This window comes from Salvia splendens, chromosome 21, assembly GCF_004379255.2.
Source record: "Salvia splendens isolate huo1 chromosome 21, SspV2, whole genome shotgun sequence".
Taxonomy (NCBI): Eukaryota; Viridiplantae; Streptophyta; class Magnoliopsida; order Lamiales; family Lamiaceae; genus Salvia; species Salvia splendens.
In genome coordinates, this window is record NC_056052.1 from 2,007,210 (window position 1) to 2,035,050 (window position 27,841).

The 27,841-nt window shown below is 35.5% G+C and overlaps 2 protein-coding genes and 1 long non-coding RNA gene across 5 annotated transcripts; all 3 read right to left on the reverse strand.

The window, feature by feature from the left end:
• Positions 1-490: 490 nt before the first annotated feature.
• On the reverse strand, positions 491-3,312 carry LOC121783867. Its single transcript, XR_006046657.1, has 6 exons — positions 2,607-3,312; positions 1,633-1,816; positions 1,454-1,569; positions 1,264-1,362; positions 859-1,005; positions 491-783 (listed from the first exon to the last, which is right to left on the reverse strand). It is a non-coding gene; the product is annotated as an uncharacterized LOC121783867 (long non-coding RNA).
• Positions 3,313-9,946: 6,634 nt separating this feature from the next.
• Positions 9,947-11,317, reverse strand: LOC121785294 (UPF0481 protein At3g47200-like). Its single transcript, XM_042183681.1, has one exon. The coding sequence runs from the start codon at positions 11,315-11,317 to the stop codon at positions 10,025-10,027; it is 1,293 nt and encodes a 430-aa protein (XP_042039615.1). The 3' UTR covers positions 9,947-10,024.
• A 2,042-nt stretch (positions 11,318-13,359) lies between these two features.
• On the reverse strand, positions 13,360-26,971 carry LOC121784844. 3 transcript variants are annotated; one of them, XM_042183093.1, is made up of 27 exons: positions 26,813-26,971; positions 26,460-26,714; positions 26,075-26,134; positions 25,881-25,973; positions 25,156-25,384; positions 23,722-23,828; positions 23,560-23,619; positions 22,746-22,846; positions 22,297-22,391; positions 21,437-21,457; positions 21,239-21,334; positions 21,022-21,142; positions 20,687-20,866; positions 20,360-20,556; positions 19,075-19,343; positions 18,529-18,630; positions 18,272-18,448; positions 17,989-18,177; positions 17,065-17,306; positions 16,839-16,985; positions 16,223-16,463; positions 15,181-15,309; positions 14,964-15,107; positions 14,471-14,521; positions 14,208-14,390; positions 14,018-14,077; positions 13,360-13,663 (listed from the first exon to the last, which is right to left on the reverse strand). In XM_042183093.1, exons 1-27 carry the CDS (start codon positions 26,954-26,956, stop codon positions 13,589-13,591), a joined length of 3,768 nt encoding a protein of 1,255 aa, XP_042039027.1. In that variant the 5' UTR covers positions 26,957-26,971; the 3' UTR covers positions 13,360-13,588. The 3 variants fall into 3 exon arrangements, with proteins under 3 accessions (XP_042039027.1, XP_042039026.1, XP_042039029.1); XM_042183092.1 differs by having other exon boundaries at positions 14,471-14,524; XM_042183095.1 differs by having other exon boundaries at positions 14,471-14,524; positions 26,857-26,959.
• Positions 26,972-27,841: the final 870 nt, after the last annotated feature.

The following is a 27,841-nucleotide window of genomic DNA, read 5'->3' on the forward strand; positions in this document are numbered from 1 at the left end:
GTGCTTTTTCCTATCAATTGCTTGAACATCAATTGAGAGTGTTAGGGTTTCTTAGAGTAATCGGAAGATGAAATATTTAATCTTGAAAGAGGAATAATTAACACCTTAATTCAATAAAACTCGGGATAGTTGAGATTCTGAGTGAGATCTTTAATCTACTCAATCTTTTGGGAGTTAGGTCTAAGAATTAGAAGAAGACTTCAATTATTACACCTAATCTACAGATTTCTCACCTCTGGAGGGGGTTTAATCTACAATTTTGATTGATTCAATAATTCTGGAGACTTTTAATGGTGCTTCAGTTGGGTTAGGCTATGAGTTGTGCATCATATCCTTGAATTCTGCATATTTCTCTATCATTTCTACATCTTGCTCAATTAGCCTCTTGTTTAAGTGCTTTCTTTCAGTCTCTGAATTTATATGCTTTTAGTAGTTGTTAGTTTCAAACCAAAATTCTTGATCGTCTGGATAGTAGTTGAAATTTGTTTGTGGTATTTAGGTTTACACTTAATTGTATTTGTAGGATACGATATACTCTTGCTTACTAGTCCCGTACACTTGCTGGTATTATTTGGGTAAAAAAAGTTGAGTCAGAGAGTCACGGTGGCTCCATATTCACCGAGAAACAGCGAAGCTTCAAAGACTCCGGCGTCGTTCGTTTCCCCGTTATAATCAGGGACACTCTCATGAAGCCATCGATTACGTCACCGACTGGCTGGTTCTTATAGTGTTCATCCGTGTAGCACATCGCATCCGGTACTGTGCTCCACTTCGGTAAACTGCCTGAAAGTTGGTTAAAATTAAAAATTGTGAGTATGGGAATCTTGATCTATCATAAAATATGTCGCGAGGATTTACCATTTGAGCTCACTTTTTCTAAGAAACCTTTTTGTAAGAACCAATTCTGGTATTCTGGGTTCTCAATAATTAAGTCATTCATGCTGCATCGGAATGGAAAATGCGGCTCCTGCTGTATGATGGACACAACTGCATCTACCACCGGTTCTGCCCATCCATTCATCACTTCAAATATCACTAACATGTCTTAGGAATTTGAAAAACGTTGAGAGGAAGAAAGTGACTTTATGTGAAGTAAAGTAAGATTTAAAAAATAATAATTGTACTATTTCAGTATAATGAAAGAGATTCACAGAGATGTAGATGAATAAATCAAATCAAATACAATCCTAACAAATAAAGAAATAAATCATAAATATGATATCAAATACTAATACACATATATTATCCTTATCTTAATTGTACCTTTTCGATGCTCTCAACTTGGTGGTTATCCCACTCCTCTTGTGTAAATGGCTGGAGTGACACACTTTCCACCCATAACTCGATTCCAGTGGTATTGGCCTATCCACACAATTAAAAATAATTAGAGAGAGATCTAGATAAATACATAGATCTTAAGATAGAGATATAGAGCCGCTTCAGTAACATTTACGTGAAAGCCGCCTTTAAACATTGTCCAGTAACCAGCTTTGGCAATAATCCAATTAGCAGTTTGATTGCCGGTGCTTGTTACGACTTTCATATGTGCCGTATTTGTTTGGAACCACGCTGTAAATATTATTTATCTTTAGTGAATTCATCCATAATGAAAAAGTACTTGTAATTATTTACCACAGACGGTTTAGAATTTGTCCTTCTCCGCGTTGAAACATTGGGAAATGCCATCAGATCCTAGTGTAATCGTGTAGGAAATAATAGCAAAGCTATTCCCCTCAAACGATTCTGCATACGCCAATGTCGCACCACCTGCATATGGCAATGAAGTTGATAGATTCCGCGTCGAACGTCGCGGGAGCTTTTGCCCGTCGATCAATCCGGCGTCGAAAATTAGGATTTGTGCGTTGTGCACAATGAAAAAGAGAAGAGAGTGTGAAAATAAAATAGAATGATAATTGATATTATTGAAATGTATAACAATGTCCCTTACTTATAATAGTGGATACTACCTTAATGAGACAAAAGATATGAAAAAGATATACACTCCCTAAATATCTAACTAAATAATGCAACTAAATAATAATACGAGATATGAAATATATATGAAATAATAAACGTATCATAGACGCTAACAAATAAAGTGGTAAGTTTCATTGCATTGCAAATAGCATATAAGGAAGCATGAGACACAGCATTATTTCAGCAAGGCCAATTCCTAGGGCAATCAATTGCATACACGTTATATTTGGCATGACCAATCAATTAAACAAGCGAATAGCATTGGCATTTTGCAAAAAAATAAAACCTTCAACCGAACCTTTTGTTTAAAAACCAAAGTCAAAATCGTTCATCTTTTCAATGCACTGCGAATTTTGAACACTGAAATGCAATCTTATGCAATATGGGGGAGCCAAGTGCTCTGAATAAAATCTCAACAAAGACAACTCTAACAACTTTTGAATTAAGTTGCAATTTTCCTACATTGTTTCACATTAATATTTTCAAAATAAAGCCAAAATTCCTAGAATTGTTTTACTATTTCAGATTTTAGACTATAAATTGCAATTACTTAAAAATATACTTTTAAATGAAAATCTAAACAATGTTTATTATCATCTGCTAAGATAAAAAAAAATTATAATGCTCACCACATTTTTCCAATATCTTGTACTGCAATCTTATGAAATATAGAGCCTAGAACTGCCAGCATTTCATCAACAGGTGGTTTTTCATTGCAGAAGTCTCTGCAGGAAATTTAAAAATAGTAGTCACTTTCAAAATCACAAAAACAAATTACTGCAAATTTAATTCATTAATCAAATCAACCTGGTTTACATATTGAAATCTACTTCCATTAACTCACAACACAAGACATTATCAAATTTTCTAGGCATAAATTTGAAAAGAATTTATGATTTCTGACGAAATTAAAGTGGAGTAATTAAAAACTTAGAAATATGTACAATTCCGGGTTTAAATCTACGATTATTTTGTAGATAAAAAACCAAAAGGTTAAAAAATAATTTTGCTATGCGTTTTATTTTTATATATGACCGATCAAGAGTTAATATACCAAAATAGTTTGGAATTTTTGTAAATCTAACAAAATGAATGATGGAAAACAAGTTTATTTGCATATGCATTTCAGATCTGGAAGTATTTTGCCAGTTTCGAGAATATTAGCTAACAAAATGCAACAACAATAGAAAAAAACGTTAAAATCCGCAACGAATTCATATTGAATATGCAATATTTTTGCATTTTCGAGAGATGAATATCGAGGAAAATACGTCGATTGTTCTGAAAATAAATGTTTTGTCGAAGATTGGAAGAGGGAGAAGAAATGCAGTGACAAAGAAGAACCAGTGAGTGAGTGTGATGAAGAATGCAGCGCATCCGCTCCGTGTGACGTGGATATTTTGTTTATTTATTGGTTGGGCTTTACTGGGCTAACATGGTTAATTTAGTGGGTTGGGCTGATAAAACTGAGGCCTATATGTCATACTTCAACCATATTTAAATAAACATTAATAAGTACTCCCTCCGTTTCTCTATAGTTGAGTCATTTTTCCATTTTGGGAAGTTTTCTCATAGTGAGCCATTTCCCTATATAATAATTTTTTTGTCTTTCTTACTTTACTATTGCTTACTTTATTCTGTCTACTTTATTCACGTTCTACTTTATTCTCTCTACTTTTTTCCCTTTCTTACTTTTTTATTTATTTATTTAACAAATTCAACATCCCTTTCTTAAACTCCGTGTTGAAAAGTTTTACCTCAACTATGAAGAAACGGATGGAGTATGTTTTTAGTGGACAAATTTTGAATGAGTCTAATTAAATAAATTGAGAGGTCCAATTGATCGACCCAATTATAACTATCAAAACGACGTCAGTTTGGTCTACTATAAATAGGAGTGCCCACGTAGATTATTCGGCGGGTCACGTCTGCTAAATTTTGCCGGAAAAGTGTGGGTCGGATCGGATTGCAAAATTGCACAATTCAATCTCATATCATAATTTCTCATTGATGGAGTCCTTGAAGATTGTGGATGAGATCATGCTAACAACTGAAGAATGATTGAGATTTAATGACTTGAGATACTTGTTCAGCTTCTGGCTCATTGTCCTGCATGTTACAAAAACATTACATTTAAACTAAGGCTTAGGCTTATAAATAATAAATATGCAGATTTGAGATGACTTACTCGATGGTTATATAACTTATATACATTCACATCCAAACCAATTGCTATACGATCCTCTGGAGTTGTCCATACCACATTATGCACCATCCCCACCTGCTACATCAATTATCATAAGTTATTCATTAGTATATTAAACAAAGATTTCCTAGCTCAAAGTATGCATTAAGAATATAGCAATAACCTTCTGCAATGCCCTGAAAGAACTAAACCTCAACCCAGGCTTGTGAGAAACACGAAGAATTCGGCGCATAACATCCATCGCATCTTTAAGATCAGTACTACATATGCCTACCACCCCATCTGTAAATCCAACGGACCCACCCCAATAATGATGCATGATGTACAAACTAGACACGAAAATGAGCAATAACTCAAGAATAGTGTCACCATCTATACCCCATGGAAACATCTTCTTACCACAAATTCTAGATACATGGCATGGAACTGAATGTGTTTTCCTTTATCAGAAACAGTTGATTCAGGGTATACTTGACCGAGTGTGTGAAGGCCAACCTTGGATGTCCTCTATAAGAACATACAATTATAAAACTATAAATACTTCAACTACTAGCTAGATAATACTTTTGTAATTCCTCAAATATGATGTAATAATACCCTTATCAGACTGATTGCACACACTAAGGAGGCAATTTGAAGCATAGGATTGTAGTCACAAAGAGCTTCATCAAGGAATTTCACAGCTTTGTTTAAGGATGTGTCATTTGTAATATGACGAAGCAAACGGATAGCATTTTCCCGATATGCAACACTACCGGTGTTGACGTCTTTAAGTAACGAACTAGTGACCAGAGGAACCTTATTAGCAAAAAAAATAAAAATTAGCCCCTAACTAGGTAGAAGAGAAACATGTAAATGTCAAAAAAAAGAAGAGGAAATGTGAACCTCATCTGCAATAGGGCAAAGATCCCTTGCAATTAGATGAAACATTCTTATAAAATGAACATCTTGGTAACGATACAGATTAACAGCAGATGAAAGTGTAGCTGCAGCTTCACTCTACAAAACATATCACACTAAAAGTCAAATAGTTAATATAACAAAATGGAACTAATTCAAATACCAAAGTTGAGAGAGAGAGACCTTTGTGAATGTTTCACCCTGATTGAGAAGAAACAAAAGCTTTCAGTCCCAAGGCCAGCTCCAAAATCAGCCCAAAAATTCGCCCGAACTTATTCCACCATTTTTTACTTTTATTTTAAGTTATTGAAGTAGCAAATAAAGTAAAATAGGAAAATAATCTAAATTAAACACAATAATACAACATACTCCGTCTATTTTTTAAAAATATGAATTTTTGAAACGACATGGGTTTTAACGTAAAATTGGTAAAGTAAGAGAGAGAAAAAAAAGTGTGTTAATAGAAAATATGTCTCACCTCATTAGAAAGAAAGAAGTTTCCTAAAATAAAAAGTTTCTACTTCTAAGAAACAGACCAAAAAGAAAAGAGTTTCTATTTTTAAGAAACGAAGAAAGTACTTAATATTAAGGCATGTTTGATAAATTGGTAATGCCTAGATATAGATACTTATATGACTTTCTAAGTGTCTGGTATCATAGTTAACCTATCATGTAAGCCTATGTTACCCCTCTATGGATCATCCAAGCCCGCAATTTTTTCCTCAAAATACAAGGATATGTATCTCATAAATTTGGTCGGATAGCATTTCTGCCTCATTTCTTGTCTACCGAACAACAACGAAAAAACTCTTATTTGAGTTTATCTTGCCACGAAGCTCGCATTTCTTATCTTATTTTGCAAGTCTTCTTATATCCCATATTTCTTATCAAACGAACCTAATAAAAAATGTATAAAGGAAAAGAAATTACATAGAAACATAAAACGCACATAGTAGAAGAAAGAAAAAAAAAACATAGTAGAACAAAGAAAAAAAAACACATAGTATAATAAAGAAAAGACACATCAATTGTATCTCAATTTTGTGCGAAGCCTGGCAATCATGTTCCCCTACATTTTTTTCATACCCTCGTCTCGGGTCTCCTCGAACAGCTTCTTGGTGTGGATCAACGACTTCGTATACGATGCATCGATGATCCCCTGGATGCAGTGGCGGACGCAGAAATAAATTTTGGCAGGGGCTTCACTAAAAATTTTCATACTCCCTCCGTCCCCTAAAAATAGAAATTCTTTTGTTTTTTTGTCAGTCCCCTAAAAATAGAAACTTTCCAGTTTAGGAAAAAATTTTCTCTCATTAAGGATCCATTTTCCACTAACACATTTTATTTCTATTCATTTCTTATTTTACCAATTTTGCATTAAAATTCGAGCAGGTGAACATGGAACATTTATTCATGGATGAATATAATTTTATATTAACAAAAAGAAAAATAAAATTGTTGTGTTTGTTTTGCTAAAGCAATAAGTATCTAATATTACATAAAAAAATGCATAATTATCTCGTAAATTTTAAAATTTGAATATAAATATATGAACTTTTGATTTTTATAACTTTTCTCCTAGATCTAAAATCAAAACATCGGTGGCAAATTAAAGCTTATGTGGCAATCAAAACTACACAAATATGTTTATATTAATTAAAAATATGAATTTGAATTTGTTAACTATGACAAAAGAAAAGGAAAAAACTGACCTGGCCTAACCCATTAAAGTGGTAAAGAAGACAAGTTGTAATTCTCGTTTGAAATTTGTGGGAGAAAAATTCAATATTTTTTTGTTCTACCGTTTGGAATAAATTTAAATGGAGTGTGGCTGTATAAGGGAAAAACTTTTTTAATTTTCGGTAAATTACGTTGTTCAATAGAAAAATGTTTCTTGCAAATTTAGGAAACAAGTTTTAAAGTTTTATTATTATAAGTAAGATCATTAAAATGTAGTTACACTTGCAAGATCGTGCCACCGTTGAACTAGGGAATAGGGATTCACTTTTTCAATATTATTATCATATTGTATTCATTTAAGTTTAACCGCTTTTATTTATTTCTATCTTCTTCTTCCCATTATATGCGGTTGCCATGGTTCCAAGACATTTTCTCGGTGATTTTATTTTTTCAGCCCCTCCTTCCCATTAAATCTTCTTCCCATTAAACCCCAAAGATATTAGTTAGGGAAGGGCTTAAGCTAATTTCTAAGAAAGTTGAAATTTTTTATAGTATAAATTTATTATAAAAAAAAGTTTGGGAGGGGCTTAAGCCCCTCACCCCCTCCACTTGTGTCCGCCACTGCCTGGATGTGTGGACCTGGGGCTGCGCCGCTGCGGGTGGCTTGGTCGCCTTGGCCTTGCCCTTTCTCTGGGCAGCTTTTTGGCCCAGGGACGACATTCTGTTGGTTCTTGTGTGCCTAAACTTTCCTCCATAGGAGAGTTCAAGTCGAAGGCATCGCCCCCGCTGCTAGTATAATGGTCGCTGGCCTTGGTCCTCTTCAGGCCGCTAGCCTCATAACCTGGTGAGAAATTCGATAAATCCTTCACGAGGAGGAAGACATCGTCTTAATTAGTACTTAAACTTGGGACTCAAATTGCCATTGGAGTACTTCTTTGTGGCCTTGTTGCGGATGTCTTCCAAACTTTGGTCGTTGTCCCGCATCCTTTTGGTGTTGTGGTAGATGGCGGCCAATTTGGAGACATCCGCTTGGACCCGGCCCTAATGCTTGAAGAAGGTTGTCCGGGGTGTGCGGCTTTGCCTAGTCGGGCTTCAGTCGATCGGTGGTACTTCTCATTATTTTATTCATAATATATCAATTTTGAAGCCATATTTTTTATGTGCAGTAGTTAATTTTAATCTAGCATTATGTAGCTGAAAATTTTAGAATTTTATTTTGATATTTATGTCGTGGTTATTGAGTGATTTGATTTTAAATTAATTGGTTTTTATTATATTTTTTTGGGAAATGAATTTTTTTAAGAAACATTATATGATTGAAATTTCATCTTTGATACACTATTGATCGGTTACTCATCCTTAGAGGCCAGAACAATTCTTCAAGAGAGTTAGGTATGAGAGGAACATTGACGACGATTAAATACTACTCCTATTTTTTTACTTGATCACTATTTTTTGGATTTTAAAAATGTTACAGCATTGAAAAATAGAACAAGTTTATTTAAAAATCATACATTTATTTTTCTCAATGAGAGCCCTGACAAATCGAGGTGTTTTTTGCGGATTATCAAGGGTTACTTTAACCAAGCAGGCGGAAGAGAAGCTGGACAACTATGTGGCGAATGGTTAATAGTCCGTTCCGATCAACGATGGATTTAACGACAAAGGGTATTCATTTTCGACGGAGTTCAAATTGCTTGACGGATATCAAGTTCTTCTCATGTGCCTTCTACGCTGAACTTCATGAAAGCGCTGATCCCACAATGCTAATGATGTAAAGGTGTTGCGGGAGAAGAGCATCTTGTACGGCCTGCTGGCTACCGATGAGAATGTGGTTGAAATGTTTAAAAGCGTTGATACTTCATACTTATGGATACACAAACATGGGCATTTTTCTTGACGCGAAGATGAGGATTGAGGAGCACTGCAACAACAGAGTTAGGACGTGGATGACCGACCTCATGAAGACCAATTTTCGGAGCCCATGGACTGTTATAGCTCTCGTCGCTGCCACGTTTTTGCTGTGCCTTACTTTTATACAAACTTACTTCACAATCAATCCACAAAATTAAATGATTATGTATTGTTTTTTCTGAGGTCGCTACGTATATAATGTTAGTTATTTTGGATGCTAAACTTGTTACTACTATCTTGCTATAAGAAAATTAACTGAATTTGATGTTAATTTAATCAAGATATCAAATTTTGAAATTCATAATACTTTACAAGTTTAAATGAATTTAATTTTTTTTATAAAATATTTATTTTAAATGAAATTAAAATTTTAATTTAACTTGAATATATAATCAATACAAATAAATACAAAATTAAATAAATGAGACTGATAAATTGCAAGACATGGGATGAAGAGTTGTGGACCTCAATTTAAGGGTTGAGATACAAAATTGTGTGCCCATCTAAAGAATTGCTAAGAGGCCATGAGTTTTGGACCCAATGAAAATTTGTTGAATAATCGTGTGAACAAATGCAAAATATAAGAGGTCGAATATTCATATATTGCCCAATAGTATCATGTAACCTAGGATTTCTAATGGAATATACTTCGATGGTTTTATTAGTTTTGTAAGCTTTAATTTTAAAAGATCGGATAGAACTGATACAATTATAAAATGTTAGAGATTATTAATAAATTTTTAAATTTTCGACACACATTTATCAAGTCAATAGTCCGGTAATCATGGGAGATCCACTTTAAACAATGCGATAAAAATAATATTTAACTCAATTATCTTATACCCGTAGTCTACGATTTAGTCCCATTCAGTGCGGTTGAAGAAACAGGAGAACTGAAAGAAAATGTGTTGAAAAAGTTAATAAAATGTAGGTCATTCTTTTATTTTTACCATAGAATGTGAGTGTAATGAGTTAGTAGAAAGTGTGGTTCTTGAAAAATAAATAAATGTGGATACTTTTTCATAATATGAAATTATGAACATTATTCCATGAATGCAGGAGTATTTATGTAATATTGGAGTATATATTTTTATAATAGGTGTATATCCTTATGAACGGAGTAACAGACAGAAATGTAACGAATGACGTCCCAAAATAGGTGGGCCTTCCAATTTTTATTCTCATTGTAATTTTGGGTCAAATAGTGTGCAAAATAAAAAATTTAGCCAAAGAAGTACATTTATTTTATTATGTTTTGCATCATAGTAACTAAGTTTGGCTTCCAACGTAGTAACTTACATTTGAAATATTGGCGCAAAACATACTTACATAAAGAATAAAGTGAAATCAACGGCGTGGATGGATTGTGAAGTAAGTTTGAAGAAAAGTGAGGCATAGCAAAAAAGTGGCGGCGGCGAGAGCTATCACAGTCCATGGGCTTCGAAGTTTGGTGTTGATGAGGTCGGCCATCCATGTCCTACCTTTGTTGTTGCAGTGCTCCTCAATCCTCATCGTCACGGCAAGGAAAAGGTCCCGGTTCGAGAATCCATAAGTATCGATGCTTTTAAACATTTCAACCACCTCTTCATCGCTCGCCAACAAGCTGTATAGTATGCCTTTCTCCCGCAACACCTTCACATCTTCTGCGTTGTTGATCAACGTTTTCATGAAATAGACATAAGACGTTATGCCAAAGTTTGTGTCGGCCGCCTCTGGCGACATCTCAAATGCAATAAGATTGGACAAGAACACTTTTCTATTGTTGGAGATGTAGAAGAAAGGAAGGTGGAGTTGCGCGTAGAAGGCAAAGGAGAAGAACTTAACGTCGGTCAAGCAATTTGAGCTTCGTCGAAAATGAATGCCTTTTGCTTTTAGATCTGTCACCGATCTAAACTGGCTATTCCTCTCTTGCCACAGAGTTGTTGAGCTTTTCTTTCGTGCCCTTAGTTGATTACGTTTCTTGACAAGCTGCAAACAATTACTTGAATTTTCTCGGGTCTCAACGAGGCTGAGATGGGTGCGATGTGAAGCTTCTAGAAGGTGAAGAGGCTCTTCGCCTTGTCCGTTTCCCCATGGAAGGTGTGTCATCCTGTTATCCCCGAACGCGTTGTAGCTTAAGTAGTCGCACAACAATGATTGGTGAGGGTGTATTAAGGAGATGAGCCATAACGGAATTTGATTTTCCAGCATATACATATCGCGGAACATGAACAACATCCCAGACATCCCCAGACGCTGGCAAATTAGGGTTTTGGTTTCATTGACTTGCATAGAGCATACTTGCATGTAGCATATGAGGAAGCAGGCGTCGCGAAGCATCATTTCAGCCAATTCATCGTCGGTGTAGTGATTTGCTCCGTTGTAGAAGTGGCGGATTTCGTCTATCCGCCTGAGGATCTTGCTCAGGAATAGGGTTTTGTTGTTGGCGCAAACCATATCTCGTAGCTCGTCCTTGAGTGGCTCCACTAGTTGTTGTTGTGGATGGCGGCGGTGATGGTATGGGCCTAGGGGGACCACTTCTGGCTCATAAATGTGCTTCTTCCCGCGTCGCACCTGCACCGGGACTCTGTACAGCACGTGGCGCGGAGATCGGATGTAGACCGTGACATAGCAAGGAGTTTTATCATCTATGTTTGCCATACATGCACTCAAAATCTATATCTACACAATTAATGGAATCAGTTTATATAAAATTGGTGATTGAAAAAAAAACTAGAAAACCCTACCCACCATCCTCCTAGTCTAGCCTCATTATTTGAATAATTTTGACAATATTTGACTTTTATTGGCTAACTATCTTTCCACGAATAAACCGAATTACCTCGACCCATTTGTCATTAAGCTGATCAGTCAATAATGGATCAATTAAGTCATGTTAAGAAATTGAAGAGAACATGCACATGAATCGGCCTCCTCAATAAAAGTTAAAAACGCCAACTTTAGTTTTGATTTTTTTGCATTTGGATCTTATTGGGAATATGCATTACAATTTACATTATTGGATTCCTACTATGTTGCAAATATAAGTATGGACCCCAAATATTTTTTATATTGATGGGGTTGTCCAGAAGTATTTGAATGCTAGTAATTATTATGATAGGGGTGGACCTCAATTTTAGATAAACTAGTAAGGGTATGTTTGTTTGGCACAGATTGTACTCTTGGACAAGTAATCTGATTTTTTGATTATTAATTTTAAGTGTTTGGATTAATTCTAATTAAATAAATAAAGTCCTAATTTAAATATTAACTTTGAAATTTCTATGTTTGGTTTAATTATAAGAAAATAGAGAATGTAGTACAATTCCTAAGATTAGGGGTGCTTAAACGGTTCTCCGGTTCTAAGTTAACCGGAACTGATCGGTTCATTGAGGAACCGGATTAATCGGTCGGTTCCGGTTCTGGTTCCATGTTCTTTTAAAAAACCGGTTCCTAACCGGGAACCAGATTAGAATTCAATTTTATTTGTTTTATAATTTAATATACTAATAAATCTAACATATTAATATCGAATTGAAATGAAATAATTGGAAACATTAAGTGATTTTTAGATTTAAACCGTATTAAATTTGCGAACTTTGTTTTATGAAGAATTTAAAATGTTTAAACCGCGATGCTTAGAATCTACAATTATTTCCCCAATCTAATTTTGATGAACTAACTACCATGAGTATGACATTATTAATTTGTTTTTCATCTCCAAATATCATTTCATATAATAGAAATTTAACTTTATAACAAATTTGATAAATCAACACTTAATTCAACTAATTTGATAAAACCAACACTTATGTAATTGACTAATGATCCGTGACCCAAACTTCTCTCGACGAGGAACCTAGCCGTTCTTCATTTTACGGTTTCATTCCAAAAACAAATAAAACCCAAACCAAAAGAAGAAACTCATGCATCCAAACAATTCACATAACATGAAATTAATCAGCATACTCAGAGCCAAAAATGGCTCTGATATCAATTGGTTGGGTTTGGTGCTCCTTCCACAACGGAAGTCATGCAAGCACAAATAAATCATGCATACAGATCTATTTAACTGATTATGAGATCAATTACTCACATGTTAAACAATCAGTTGCAGGCTAGAACACATATAATTCACAAATAAGGAATCAAAACCCTAATTCATGAATTTCTACAGTTTAGAATTACCGAACAGATTTTCCAAAGAATCGTCGATTGCTTGCGCCTTGTAACACCCGCAATTTTCGAATAATAAAATTTTTGGTTATTGAATGCGATACGGTGATTAAAAATGAAACTTCTGAAAAATAAACTACATCCATCCACGAAAAATAGGACACATTGTGAATGACATGAGTTTTAATGTGGAATTGGTAAAGTAAGAGAGAAGTAGTGTTAGTGGAATGTGAGGTTCATATTATTAATAAGAGAGAAACGAAAAAAAATAGGAGAGAAGGAAAAAAAGTAAAAGAGAAGTAGTGTTGGTGGAATGTGGGGTATACAGTATTATTAAGGGAGAAGGTAAAAAAAGTAAGAGAGAAGTTGTAAAAACTTATGTTTTTTAAATGTGATCTATTTTTCATAGAAATGACAATTGTGCTCTATTTTCATGGATGGAGGAAGTATTCAATTTCTCGAGGGTGAGGAATTAAATATTTTGGGATTGCACGAATAATATCTTGGAGCGCGATGAAATGTACATCTATGTAACCGTCACTTTTATAAATCTCTATGAAGTGATTCCATTAAAATGTCAAGATCCATCTAGCTTTTGAAGGAATGGCAGACATAGATGAAGAAACTCCGGACGCCGTCGTTATCGACATCCCTAAATCTCAATTTCATACACAATGAATAAAATAACTGATTCAATGAAGTGTTACATGAAGAGTTCTACAAGCCTACAACAAAATAAAATACAAGCCATGCACATCAAGATGGGGTGATGTACAGCACAGGGACGAGCCCAGCCAGTTTTCCATCCCTCCCTGGTCGTTTCTTCTTGACCTGCACAGAAGCTTCGGGGTTAACAAACTACACGAGCTGTTATAAAATCACGAATCACATTTACAAGCAGGCCAACAATGAAAATACAGTTCTGCTAATGGAGAAAAGGTTCCTAGTTAATGTTCAAAGATAACAGAAGTTGAACAATCAAGTTTTAATGGTGTAGTAAGTCATCAGTTTTAACCATAGATAGAAAAAATGTTACTACTACAGCTAGTAAAAACTAGTTTAGCTCAGTGGAAGGAAGGCACTGTTTTATGTTACTGATAGAGTCACAATATGTACGTTTATATGCTCAGACTATATGATACTTGAAATAATCTAACACAGCATATTAACGTGCAATATACTTACATAATACCAGCCATCTACTTCATCCTCAATCTCTAGATCTTCACCAGCAGTAAGGCTTAGCTGCAGATATTAGAAAGCATGAGGTTATCCACACGTGAAATTACAGCTATAACATTAAAGCAGTTGCAATGTAGATTAAGCATAACTTAGCTTCTGCAATTAGCCAGCTGAATATGTAAATGTAACTCACCTCATCGTCGCCACCAGCAGTGAAGTCATAGAGTGCTGTCCCGAACTGTGGATTCCCAGAAGATGGCCGTCCATCACTAAAACTTTGAGACCCGGACCCAGACCCTGAGCCAGCTAAGGGATTCTCAAATGACTCGAATCTTTGATGATCAGGTGATGAATAAGGTGGAGGTTCTTCTCTTATCTGAAAAGAGTTTTACATCAAACTACCCTTTCTTCTTAACAATTATAATGTGGGATAAAAAGGAAGTTCAAGTATCTAACCGGGGAACCAGGACTCTCATATTCACCATATCTACTTGCATTTGGCTTTTCCTGCTTGCAACTCAAAAGTGTTCATTAATGTATATAATCACTTTTGGATGTGTAGACAAGATATACACAAACCCCAATTTTTGCTCCGACCAACCGCTATACTCTAAGCCTTCAAACTAGAGGTTATAGGTCTTTTCCGAACAGGTCAAAAATATACATATGGATAATTGTTAAATTTCTTGAATATAAAAAAAGGTTCCATTTGTAGATTTGATAACTTATACATAAAGGTATAGTGGAGACAAAATCTAAAGAATGGTATGAGCAGAATATATTGAGAATGAGTTTTAATAATGTTGGAGATGGTCTTATGTCTGATAAAAACCACATGCTACAATATAACTTCAATGAAAGACTAAATTATCATTCAAAAAAACTTCTTTTGGCCATAATATGCTATCAGATGGAAACAAAAGAAGGTTCTATGAAAATTTGTTCATACCTTGGGCTGTGAAGACCCACGAGTAGATGCTTTTGAGCTGAATAATGACGGATAGTTCATTCCTCCAAAGTGGGAGGAAATGGATGTCTCCACAGATCCTATTGAATCTGGGGATGAAGACCCAGATGATCTTGCGTCATATCCCTGCAGACCACAGATATTTAAAAAAGCTGTCTACCATGGATATAGATTTCAAAGAACCAGGAGGGGTCCTAACCTCCCTTTCTGTCGTTTCCAATAGAGTCTTGGCCCACATATCATCATAGCTCATAGAAGGTCTGGAAATTATGTTCTCTTCCTCAACATCAGGGGCATCTGTACCAGCACCAGCAAGAAATTCATTGACCTGAAAACCCAGCAAGTAAAAAGTGAATCTCTCGAAGTCCAAATAACAAGAAAGTTACAGCAATCAGTCAGAGGCAAGGAAAGCATAATTCAATCAGAATATTAGCTTGATTGATAAGTTCCCCGGCACCGTTTGACACTTCAAGATAAAAGAGCAGGAGCATGGCATATTAAGATAATTGGTTACAATTTCCTTTATTGGGCAAAACATAATACTATTAAACACTTCAGTACAACAAGAAATTATATTGGGGGTTCTTATGAAGAAACAAAAAGTCCAATAAACGAATCAGAAAGTGTAAGTTGCCGAAAAGGATGTGTAATACTAAAAAAAATATCGACATCCTAAGTAAAATTATCCGAAAACCCTATAACTGTCAGTGATTTTAAACATACCGGGCAACTCTAAACTATAGCTATCCAGTTATCCCATACCCTTCTAAGGATTCTTATCCTCGAACAGTGACCTACTCCAATCTAGCCTCAATAAATAACAAAGGGTTGGGACGATAATCTAACACAGTGATTTACCCTTTTTGCATCTAAAGCTGCCAAAATGGAATAGAAATGTGCATTAACGGGAATGGCAGATATCATGGCAAATAATTATATGCGCAAACATCTTTCCGAAAAAACTATATGGTATTCCTAAGTCCTCAATCTAAAAATCCTATAAGTAGATGGAGTTTAAATACATCAATCATTTCACTCAATATGTTTATAAACATAAATATACATAAACTACTACTACTATAAAAGTTGTTACCAGTAGCTAAGTGCAGCAACAATCTCAAAGCAGGAAGTGTGCAATTACTTAATATATTGCAGCCAACAAGAAAAATTATTGTCATTCCTTAGCCTGATATTTGTATTCTAAGTACCATTAGATGTTAGACATGCTCATTGATTCTTACCCTGTTCATAGCAGGTGCACCATCATCAGCTAGATTTGCAGCCCAAAAATTAACAAGGTCATCATCAAGTGCATCTGGCTCCGCTGACCTCATTTTGACAGTTTCATAAATAAGATCAGGAACCCTTGGCTTGGATGTTTCATAAATAAGATCAGAAATCCCTGTAGCAACAGCAGGGTCATTGAAACCTGTTGATGCGCTTATATTGTGCCGAGTGCGATAGATATCGATCAGCTTGGCACTGTTTCAAAATGTCAAATAAAATAAAATGAAAAGCAGTTAGATTGATTCTTTTAGGAACTGAGATTTTTGTTATCAACATCTACAATGACCAGAAAAACGGTTATGTACACTGAAGGACAATGGTTCCATGGGGGCATACATTTTGTAAGAAATTACTAACTACAACAAAATTGCATATATGCAGTAGGATTTGCTAGTTGATACTTTGTTTATTGGATATTAAAATTACTCTTCTTGGTTTCCTGTTATTTAATTGTTACTGCTTTACTCTAAACCCTCTTTTTTCCAGGAATGAAGTCTCCATATCATCACTCAGGTGACAGTTAGAATCCAATATCATCAGCTAAGAGGTAAAGTAGATGGGACAAAGTACCTTGTTGGGCCTAAAGGGAGATATTTTGCTCTTGGAACATAGCAAAAAAGCGAGACGAGATCTAACAGCCTCTCATGAGTCTCATACAGCTTCTTAAGTTCCTCGTCTGTCCATTCTTTCTTTGCATTGTCATGATTGCGCATCTCTCTAACATTCACGGGCAAAACAAAATTGAGAAGCACATCAAGAAAGTTAAAACTGGGAGATAGTAGAAAGTATTCCTTACTTTATCAGTTCATCTTGGGCACTATACATTTCATCAAGGACTTTAAGCATAGGACTTATTAAAGATCCAAGGCCAGTACCACTTGCTCCCTGATCTTCACCATTACTGGTATGCATGTCTGAAAACTGAGATTGTACACCACCTTGAGCCAATGTATGCAAAAATTCATAGATCTGGAGCCTATAAGGCTCACCAGATCTGATTGCCATAGTTGTAAGAGCCTGAGCAGCAACAATGCGAATCTGGCATGCACACACAGAAACCCATGTTAGCATTCCCTTCTTTGGATAATTTTTTTATACAGTCAAGTCGACCTAAAAAATTATTGCTTCTTTTCAAGACAAAGAGACCACTGTAACTCTGAAATAATAAACCCTAACAAAACTTTACTCATTTTGCTAATGAGACCCCTAAATAGGCAAAGGTAGATCAGAAACAAAAGAAACAATAGGTTTGTGAAAACAAGACGATATATGATGAAGTGAAGGATACAAATTTGACTATGAAACGTCTTCCGAAACCCTCACTTTATTATTATCGGTCCATCCCTAACAAGGACCTATACTAATTGAACTCTGGATACACTATATAAATGCATACCCAAGGGCTTCTAAAGGTGGATCTGATAGCAATAACAGCATCGCATTCACACTTATTCAAGCACATTAAGGCCAAAAGGAGGAAAAGAAGGAAGGCATCTATGAGTTTAAGCTCTCATAGGAAAAATGCAACCAGATCATTTTATTACCATGAGAAAGGGTTATAATTTATAGATCTCACAATAAGTGTGGCCTAGATTAATAATCTGTACCTCCAAATTCTGTAAACCAAAAATACGAGATCGTGCAGGAATTATGCTCAAATATCAGCCAGTTTTTCAAGTTCCATCAGGGCAAGGAAGAAATCAAGGAACACGATACAAACCTCCCAGCTTCCACTGAAAGCACACCTTTGAAGACGAGTTAGAGCGCCAGCTAGTGTCGGATTACGTGAGCTTGCAGCAGCAACCATTTTATCTGCATCCAGCATCATCAATGCAGTACCAGGTGGGGTTGCTGACTCCCAAGCATATTCAGAGGCAGCATAATTTGCATTTTCTCCAAGGAACCATACCTACAAATGATTGAAATGCATCTTAGCATATGGTAAAATTGTCAGTTGGGAAACCTTAATATGCAAAATGTTACTAGTGGAGCATATAACTCGCTGCTGCTTGAACTAATCTCTGCAAAGCAAGTGCTGACTTGGGATCAGAGGCAGATACTCTATCAATTGAGGTAAGTCCGGAAACTGAGTCAGGTTGAGGGGGTGGTAAGTCGAGAACTATTGTGACAGCTTCTAGGGCCGTGTGTTTTCCATCAGGTCCAGCTCCAACAAGACAAGTCTAGGAAACATATGCTGTTAGGTAAAAATTAAAAAAAAAAGTAGAGCAATAAGAAATATGACTGGATCATCTAAGCATACTTTCCACAGTAGTTGAAGAACATCAGCATCTATCTTCCCTGGAACTTTAGTTGCAAATATTCTAGCAATTTCAAGAAGAGTGACTGCCATATCTGGTGTGGCCTGAAAAATACAAATGAGAAAGTGGACATGTAAGAACATAGCATGTTCTTGAAAGATTATAATTAAGCTTAAGTTGAGAGTGTTAAATGTTTAAAGATGTGTTTCATCAAAACACAGGTAATATATATACATAATAGAAGAGCAATCTATTTCCAGGGAAGCAAGAGTCAAAAGACAAGAAGCACTAATTTCTGAAATAAGAGAAGAAAATATATGAAACTTAATAAATTCTAGCCACTTCAAAAATGAAAATAAAACTATTTCTTTTAGCCTAAAGAAATAAAACTTTTCCAGCCATGATAGACACAATAGTAAGAATTTAAGAGAAGAAAAGTGGGGTGGAAGGGGGAAGAAGAGGGAAAAGATTAAAATTCATAGAGCCACAAAAGAAAGAGGGGATAATGTCTAGAAATATTAACCATAGTTTCCTTCCATCTTTAGTACCTTGAAACGAGCATGCAGCGTGAGTAATATATCATTTAACAAAGTTGCTGGCCAAGATGGATCTGAGAGCTCAGAAGCAATTATAGATTCCAGTTCATCAAAAGATTCATATGGACTTTGCATCCATATCAGTGCTTTAATCACCATTGCACGTACATATACGCATTCACATGCAACAGTTGTTCGCACGACCTCCATTAGTGAAGCCAACAAACTTGCAATTGTGTCCTTCGAACCAATCCCACTGGATACTGGGGGAACTCTGCGACCTGGCAACAATAGCAGAATAGAAAAACATAATATATTACCAGAGAATATGGAAAGTCATAAAGCAAAGTAGTACGGCCATAAATAAAGTTGAAAAGGTTGAATTATATAAAAATACAAGCATCCAGGTATAGTTTGCATAGATTATCTGAAATGGCAGATGCTTAGAACCAAATGAATAAGCAATACATTCTAAGAGAGTATCAGATTCCAATCAGGCAAGTGGCACAGTTACTTAAACCAGGTCCACATCATAGAATGACTATTTGACGGAGAACCATTAAACCAATAGAAGGAAAGAATTCGACAATCACACCCCGATAACACAACCCTAAAGGAAAATAAAAAATTAAGCTCAACTCAATGTTCAACAAGAATTAACTTGGTTTCTGCTTCATTTTCCATAGGAGGAACATGAACTCTAGACTGACCAGTGAGAGAGAAGGGTATAATTCTCCAACAGGTGCACTTCATTTCCTTTACTTATTATCCATATATTACTCGTATTACTTCCACCACTTCCTCTTTGGTCCTTCCATACCATTTGATTCAACACCTCAGCAAAGTGCACCATCCAATAGGGCCTCATGAGTAGTGAAGGACAATCCCCAACCCACAAGACATGCAATTGCGGGGACACTCGATCATGAGCAATCAATTCATTGTCTTACAAGTTGATTAATTTCATTATATCCCTTCTAAACATTCTATTTGATCTGATATTTCGTAAGGATAAAAGATAAAGTAAGACATGAAATATTTCAATTTTTTTTATAAAATCAAATGGATTTACCCGGACCAATACATGAAAAGTTATAACAACCACCTGGTTTAGCTTATAAGATATTTAAAAGTTCAAGAATACAACACAAGCATTGTTTGCACCTGTGAAATGGTGGTAAATGGCATAATTCATGATCATCTAATAAAAGTTTCATCCTATGCTAACTAGCTCATGGCTTTTGAGAAGAAATGATGGACATCAAAACAAGGGTAATGCAGGTAACACATGCACTACCTTCTGACGGTGCAGTTGGATTTATATCTGGATCATATGAGTCATTGTTGTCAGAGAAAGTATTAACTTCAGCTCCTTCATCTATGTCTTGTAGACCTAATGCAAACGCAGCAGCACGACTTTTTCCCATTTCCTGAACAACTCTGCTTGCTGCATGCAATACAGGTCGAGACAAACTCCGGAAAGAACTTTCCAATCTGTAAATAAAAGCAAAAGCACCATGTAATGCTTGAATCTCATATAGATACATAATGATGATATGTACAAAGAATGTAGACACCTTGCCACATTGAGCAAGCAAATGTATAACAAAAAGAGGAGTATGACCTCCGCATGACAAGTTTGATCAGTGGTTGTGGACGCCTAGTTTTTGCAGATTTATCCTTGGTGGTCTTTGGTGGAGCTGCATCCTTTTCATCAGAAGTCATCTCTCTCATAGAAGGGGTATCTGGAAGTTTGAGAATTTCTCTACTTAATCGATACCATCCCGCAGCTCTTTCCTCAGTCCTGTATTGATTTTTAAAAATAATTGAACTATTAGGAGTATATTGGGAAACTAAAAAATATGTATGTATCAGCTATGTACAAATGCCACCCATCAAAGGTCCAAATAAAAAATTTAATGACGACAACGCGAAAACTGCAATGGTATTAATGGGTACCTTTCTGAATTATCAAATTTACCCAGGACACAAAGTATAGCTTCAAAACAAACTCTTTCACTGGGATCCAAGAGAAGCTGATAGAGTACAGAATTGAACTGAGACTTGATGTCTGGACGTTCTGCACTCACAAATATTCGGATGTCATCTCTATATAATCTAAGATTACAGTTCAGAAGTAAAACTGCATAGAGAAGGTAAACTCATAAACATGTACCATCCAAAACTCGAGCTCTGGCCACGGTATGACACAACTTAGCAAGTGCAACTCTAGCAAGAACGTCATGCAAATGAAGGACATCGTACAGGGCCCCTGATTTATAGAAACTCTGATGAAGATAATGGTAAAAAAAGAATTCAAGGATAGGTTTCAAACATATCTAAGGGAACAGAAGGTAAAAGATATCGGTCATACCCCCAGGTTGGACATAATTTCCTGCAAATACCAAAAATTATGAAAATTAGATATAATTTAACATCTCAAATTCAAATATACGTATACTATATCATCCTAGCAATAAAAGTAGAAGTACAGCAAGCATTAAGATATCAAAAAGTTTCATCCACGTTTTTGTGCTCGCCTTTTGTATCAAACTATACACAAATGAGCCTCTCAAGTTTAATCTTGGGTGAAAAAACAACCATTTGTCTACCATAATTTTAACTTCACAACTCATCGTCCGCACACCGTTTGACAATCTGGTGGACCCTCTGCGGAGTCTGCAGTGTCCAGTGACTGCTAAATGAGGCCACAGGGTTTCCACTAATATGTTGATCACAATCTTTTGTATTCTCTTAAGAGATATTAAAAAGAAATATGTCCATGCACATGCTGAAAGGGGGACAGAACATACTGGAAGAGGGTAAAGATTTGCTCTTCAGCTTAGAACATATGACCACATACAATAAATACCAGCATTTGGAGGGCTCCAAAAGTCTTAAGAAAAACTAAAAACAATGAACCTCTGCTGCATCGACAAGGGTTTTATCCAACGTTCAGTTTAAAATGGTTTTGCTTCCATAGCTAGCTATTTTTTCAAAAATGGGCTCCACAGTTTTTTATACATTTCTTAAGAATTAAGAAGAATAAGACATGCAGTTAGCAAATTGAGATACTCCAATATATATAGAACAATGAGTTGTGATACGAAAATGTGTAAAAATGGCCATCACAAGAATATCTTATCACCAAGTAAACACCTATCGATATGCATGTTATGAACAAAATCAAAAACGAGATACTGAGAAACTTCAAAGTTCAAAGCAGAACATTACCTAATGCCATCGCGACTGCATATGGATCTTTTGAAGCTAATTCAGATAGAATTTCCAGGGAATGTCTCACAGCTACTGGATCAGAGAACAAAACACTGCAATGTCATTCCAAATAGGTGGGTCTTAGACGATTTAAAAATGAAGATTAATGGATAGATGGTGGTTATAATTAGAGTAAGATTGGTAATATAAATAGAGTAAACTAATTGGATGCAGAAACTAACTGATATCTTTAAGGGTGTCTTTGTAAGTAACAAAATATAAAGAGGGTCCAAAAAGTTTCTCATGCTCAATCTCTAATATCGAATATTATTAACCAGGATTGGGATTAAGATTAAATACAGCACCGGCACAACCAAAACTAGCAGCCTAGTACAGAAAGACCATTGTACATTTGCACTCCAGACATCCTTAGTAAGTAAAGCATCAATTAAAGACCGTAAGCTAACCCTTGTGCAGCCCGGTGGAGAAATGCAGGATTTCCTGGATCCAGAGGGAGTCTTCTCAAAGCACTTATGGCTGCATATTGCAAATTGCTTCGGATGACCGACTGATGAATTACCAACCAAAAGAAAGATGAAAATGATTGACCATTTACTTTAAACAGTCCCAAAAACACAGAAAAGCTTAATAAATCAGTTTTAGTAAGATCAATCCACCTATATAGATGAAGTCAAAGAGCCAGTTAGTCAATGACAAACCACCCAAAGTTCCTTGAATTAAACATACATTTAATAAGAAAAAGGAAAAAGTAACGTTAAGCATGGAAGCACTTAAACATCAAGAAAGCATACATCAATTGAACTAAAAACCTCAAGGACTACGATTGTGAATTCTTATAACTAGCTGGCAACATCCAGGTGGATAGATGATAAAGATCATAATAATTTCTTTTCAAATAAAACTGAACGACATTATAGGCTGTAGGGGTACGAAAAATCCTAAAAAGGTCAATTATCAATTCTTCTGCACCATCTCTCAAGGTAGAAATATATGAACAGTATATACAGCTGGCAGCTGGCACAATAAGTTATGATTGGTTTGGATGCAAATAATAAAGTTAATAACTCAAACCAAGAGCACCAAGTATATGATATCACAATAAAAGATGGAGTTAGCCCTGAGATTTGTAGTCAATTGGATGTCTCAGATTCAGATGTAAGTTTTTACATTAAAGATACGTTTAAGGCGGAATCAGAAGCAAGAAAATCAAGAAGTTAGAGAAAAACAGGAAAGCAAGAAGTCAATAACTACAGTCATTACCTCCTTATCACCTCCCTTTATTCCAAATATCCCCTTCTTTCGCTTCTGAGGTTCACCAACCTGGCAATCAGAAACTTCTATTTGAGTATTCAGAAGTAGGTATACAGTTTTTTGTCCCAGATAAGAGATAGGTACTGGGTAGAAAGTTAAAACTAAATGAACCTTTTCCAAAATGCTGAACACTATCTCATACAACTTGGATAGGATTTCTGAGTTGCTTGAAGGAGCATAAGTAAGAGCCTTCAGTGCTTGCAGCCTCCGAGGATGAACTTTAAGAGAACATAAAGAAATAAATTGCAGATCTTCAGTTTCAGGTATTACATAAAACTTTGTCTAGGCAGCACTTTTCATGAATTACAACTAACAGACACCAGCACCAGTAATTTCAAGTGAAACTTGAAGATCTGAATATTTGATTTATAAATATGAAACTTTACAGCCACCCAAAACCCCATGCAAGCCAGAGGTACAAGAATATTGAAAAACAAGTGATATGTTGAAAGTTTATTCACATCAAATCCTATTCCGCTTTTTCCTACTCTTACCAACATTTGCAGTTCCATGTTTTCACAGTGGGTGAATGGAAAAATTAACTCCACAGAATGTACCTTTCAACCATACCCCCCCCCCCACACACACACACAAATTATCGTAACAATGCTCCTTTCATTGTCCAGACCCTAGAACACCTAGAAAGCAGTCCCATAATCACCACCAAAGTAACAAGATCTTAACCAGCGTCTTGTGGCCAAATTGTAAACTTCTATCTATCTCTCCAAAGCCCAGCATAGACCAGAATCAATCCGCATTGAATTATATTTATTAAAAAAAATATTGGCATATAAGCTAGTTAGACTTACACCAGGATATCTATCAAAATATACGGTATCCACCTCATATCTACTGGGGCTAATTGCTTTGTGAAATTTGGAAAAGACATTACATTTGAATTTATTTATTATTCTCTTATCTCTCAGGTCTATTTGACCTTGGAGATTAAGTCAAGAAACATTTTAGAAGATGTAACAATGAGAAGCTAGGTCTGTACTAGATGAGAATCAAGTGGCAGACCAAGATGCTTCGCCAGGTTAAAGTACTACAGAACAGCTGAATAACAAATAAGTATGGAAGTGCGGTCAGCCAACAGTGCGGTCACAGTGAGGAGTGCGGTCACATGTATAGGAAATTCAAAATTAAAGACAAAGCACCACAGTGAGGAGCAGAGATTCATGAATGATGTTCAAAGATTAACAACCCAATGTGAAGGTCAGCCAACAGAACAGCTGAATAACAAATAAGTATGTAAGAATTAAACGTTTTTTTCACAAAAGGTAACAAGACTGCAAACTTTTATGCAATGAAGGATTAGAAAAGTGATGGTCATTTTCTAATAAGGATGCTCCAAAACACCAGACTTGTAAAGAATATAAACACCAGACTTGTAAAGAATATAAACCCTAAATCTTATTTATAATTTAAATTGTTCTTTTTTTAAATATTTTCAATATTAATAAAAAAATACAATTCAAGAAAAGTAAGCTCTAAACGAGATGGATAATAACTTGTTAAATTATGTAAGAAAGAGTCATTACTCACATTCAACTTCCTCATTTAAAGCTTCTGAAGTTAATCGCTCAACTACTCGAGGAACAACATCAGCTCTTGTCACACCTCCAACTGCATCAATGTCAGCTAAAGCATCCCAATTTGGTGTAGGTATCCCACCACCAGGGCTTAAACCTTGCGAACCAGAATCTGATAGAATTCTTGCCAGGTAATAGTAAACATAACGCAGCACAGTCCTATCCTCGCATTGCTGGTCCAGCTAGATTTCAGAATAAACAAAAAGATAAAGTCACTTTTCATTCTTAGAAAACAATATTGACCGTTATAAGTAATTTGGCAACTGAGAAAAGTGCATCACAACATGATTATATGGATGAATCAACTATATTCGCAATATTCCAGTTTTTTATGACTGTTGCTTGTCCTAGATTTTTTCTTGTCTGATTAGGATTTATCTGTTCACTATTAGTGGATGTACTCTTCAGTAGTTAATGATCTGGATGTATACAATGTAAAAAATGATCTCATGATTTGATATCACAGCCCAAGATTGAAGTCGAATTCTTACACAGCAAGCAAACCAAATGTTACATCTATAAACAAAACTTAAGAAATGAATTTTGGGTATCTGAACTTGATAGCAAAGAATATCAAATAGCTAAAATTAAAGCTCTAGGTTTTCCTTTAGACAAGGATCTAGGTCTTATGGATTGGGGGAAAATAGCAGTAGAAAATTCTCCGTGGAAAACTCATACCATTAAAAGTGACGGTGCCAAAGACGGGTCCACAGAGTTGTAGACAGCAAGCTTTGGAAATACATGGTGCACCAATTGCCTCTGTGAGTTTTTCTACGAATATACACCAAGAAAGTGGAAATCAGGAGAAAAACTTATTTAACACCATAAAATACATACAATAATAATTAGAGATAAAAGCTAACGGAAAATACTTGATCAGATGAGGCAGCTAGCTCATGAATACTCCTTGCAAGTTGGGCATAAGACACTGGCTGTTACAACCAGATAAAAGCATCAAGCACTAAAAAAGTTGCAGCATTACATAATACATTAGCATGTTATAACAGCAGTGTGCAAGTTCATTATGAACAGAAATCGAGTTCGGCCCATAATTGACGCAAAAGATAACTAAGCTTCGATTCCATTCGAATGAAGAAACAACAAAAACATACATAACAGAAATGCAGTATCAATTCAAGGTAGATCAAAAGACCAAGGAATGATTCATCAAAAAAATGACCCCAGGCGAATCAAATCCTAGCTCACTTCACCGCATATCTCAACTTTCAAGTAAGATAGAAACACAAAATCGGAGACCTTTTTCTTTTGTCTTTGGGGCATAATGTTGGCGCGAACTGGATTGAAAGCAGCCTTGGCAGCAGAGATGGTGTCACTCTGGATCTGCATCAATGTCCCCTTCTTCGACCTCCGCTCCGCCACATGCGGCACCGGCGCGCCAGCTGACGCCGGGGAATCGACGGGCGGCGCCGCCGTAGTCGACGCCGCCGGTGAGGGCTTCGACGACGAACCGTCCGAGGTTATGAGATCCATGAGCGTCGTACCGGATGACTCCTGTAAAAAAGTGGAAATGACGAATTAAACAGCATTGATTTCCCTGACTAAATCAAGCGCGCAAAAATTGGAAACGGCAATTCTAAATTTGGAAGTACATAATTGAGCAAAGAGAAAGGGAAACGAGATCTGTGAGACCAACCGCCATGGACAAATCTCGGCGAAGTAGCAGGAAGAATCGGTTGAGTAGTTTGTGCAGTGATCGGATCGTGCTTTAGTACATTAGCTACAGCAGCAACCATTCTTCAACATCTTTAACTTCATTTTTTTACAGTTTATCTTCACAGTAAATTGGAGAAGTTAAAAAATATTTAACTTTGATGTTAGTTATAAATAAATCCAATTGTTTGTTTTAGACTGCAAATTGGATTTGAGAGATCGATTAATAACTTTATGCACAATGTCGTGATTGAGTGAGCTTAGCCGATTTATTTTTGGCTATTGGCAGCGAAAACATTGTTATGTTCTAACTTCTTCTACTACACAAAATTTGCAGAGTTTGAACATAGTAAGTTTATTTCTTCAACTAATGAGCAAACTATTTGAGAAACAATTTATTGATTAATGCATTGAATCTTACGATTATTTATATAAATAAAATAGTGTTACTTGAATTTATGGAAATATAATAGAAGATTAAACTTGGCACTTATAAATTCTCTTATTTGCAATCGTTTTGTGATGTGTTTGCTTTAGAGCTTAAGTGTGTAGTTTTAATTGTACATTGGGTTTACCTAAGTATTTATGGGTTTTGGAAGTATAATAGTGTCATTGGAAAAAAAAATTTAAATCAAATCCCTTTATTTTGTTAATTGAATTCATATTGTTAATTAAATCTTGTGACGTCAATTTCAGTGCCTACAATGTCATGCTATTGTAGCTTCACAACTTCACATCTCATCCAAAAGTTTGAAGCCTAATTTTGATATACTCGTAGTACAATTTTATATTATCTACATATCTATCTATTTTTTTTGTCTCATAAGTTTCGAAACAATAATTTTTTATCTTAACCATGAAAAAATGTAGTAGTACTACTATTTTTTAAAATAAAAGAATTATAAAATAGAAAAAATGAGAGTAATAATACTATTGGATTGGGCAACTGGAAATTTGTTTAAATGCGA

Coding starts and splice junctions, on each gene's coding strand:
- LOC121785294 (XM_042183681.1), bottom strand. CDS start 11,317: ATGGCAAACATAGATGATAAAACTCCTTGCTATGTCACGGTCTACATC.
- LOC121784844 (XM_042183092.1), bottom strand. CDS start 26,956: ATGGTTGCTGCTGTAGCTAATGTACTAAAGCACGATCCGATCACTGCA. Junction 26,135..26,459: donor CCCAAAGACAAAAGAAAAAG/GTCTCCGATTTT, acceptor TGGTTGTAACAG/CCAGTGTCTTATGCCCAACT. Junction 14,525..14,963: donor GTGGGTCTTCACAGCCCAAG/GTATGAACAAAT, acceptor TTGAGTTGCAAG/CAGGAAAAGCCAAATGCAAG.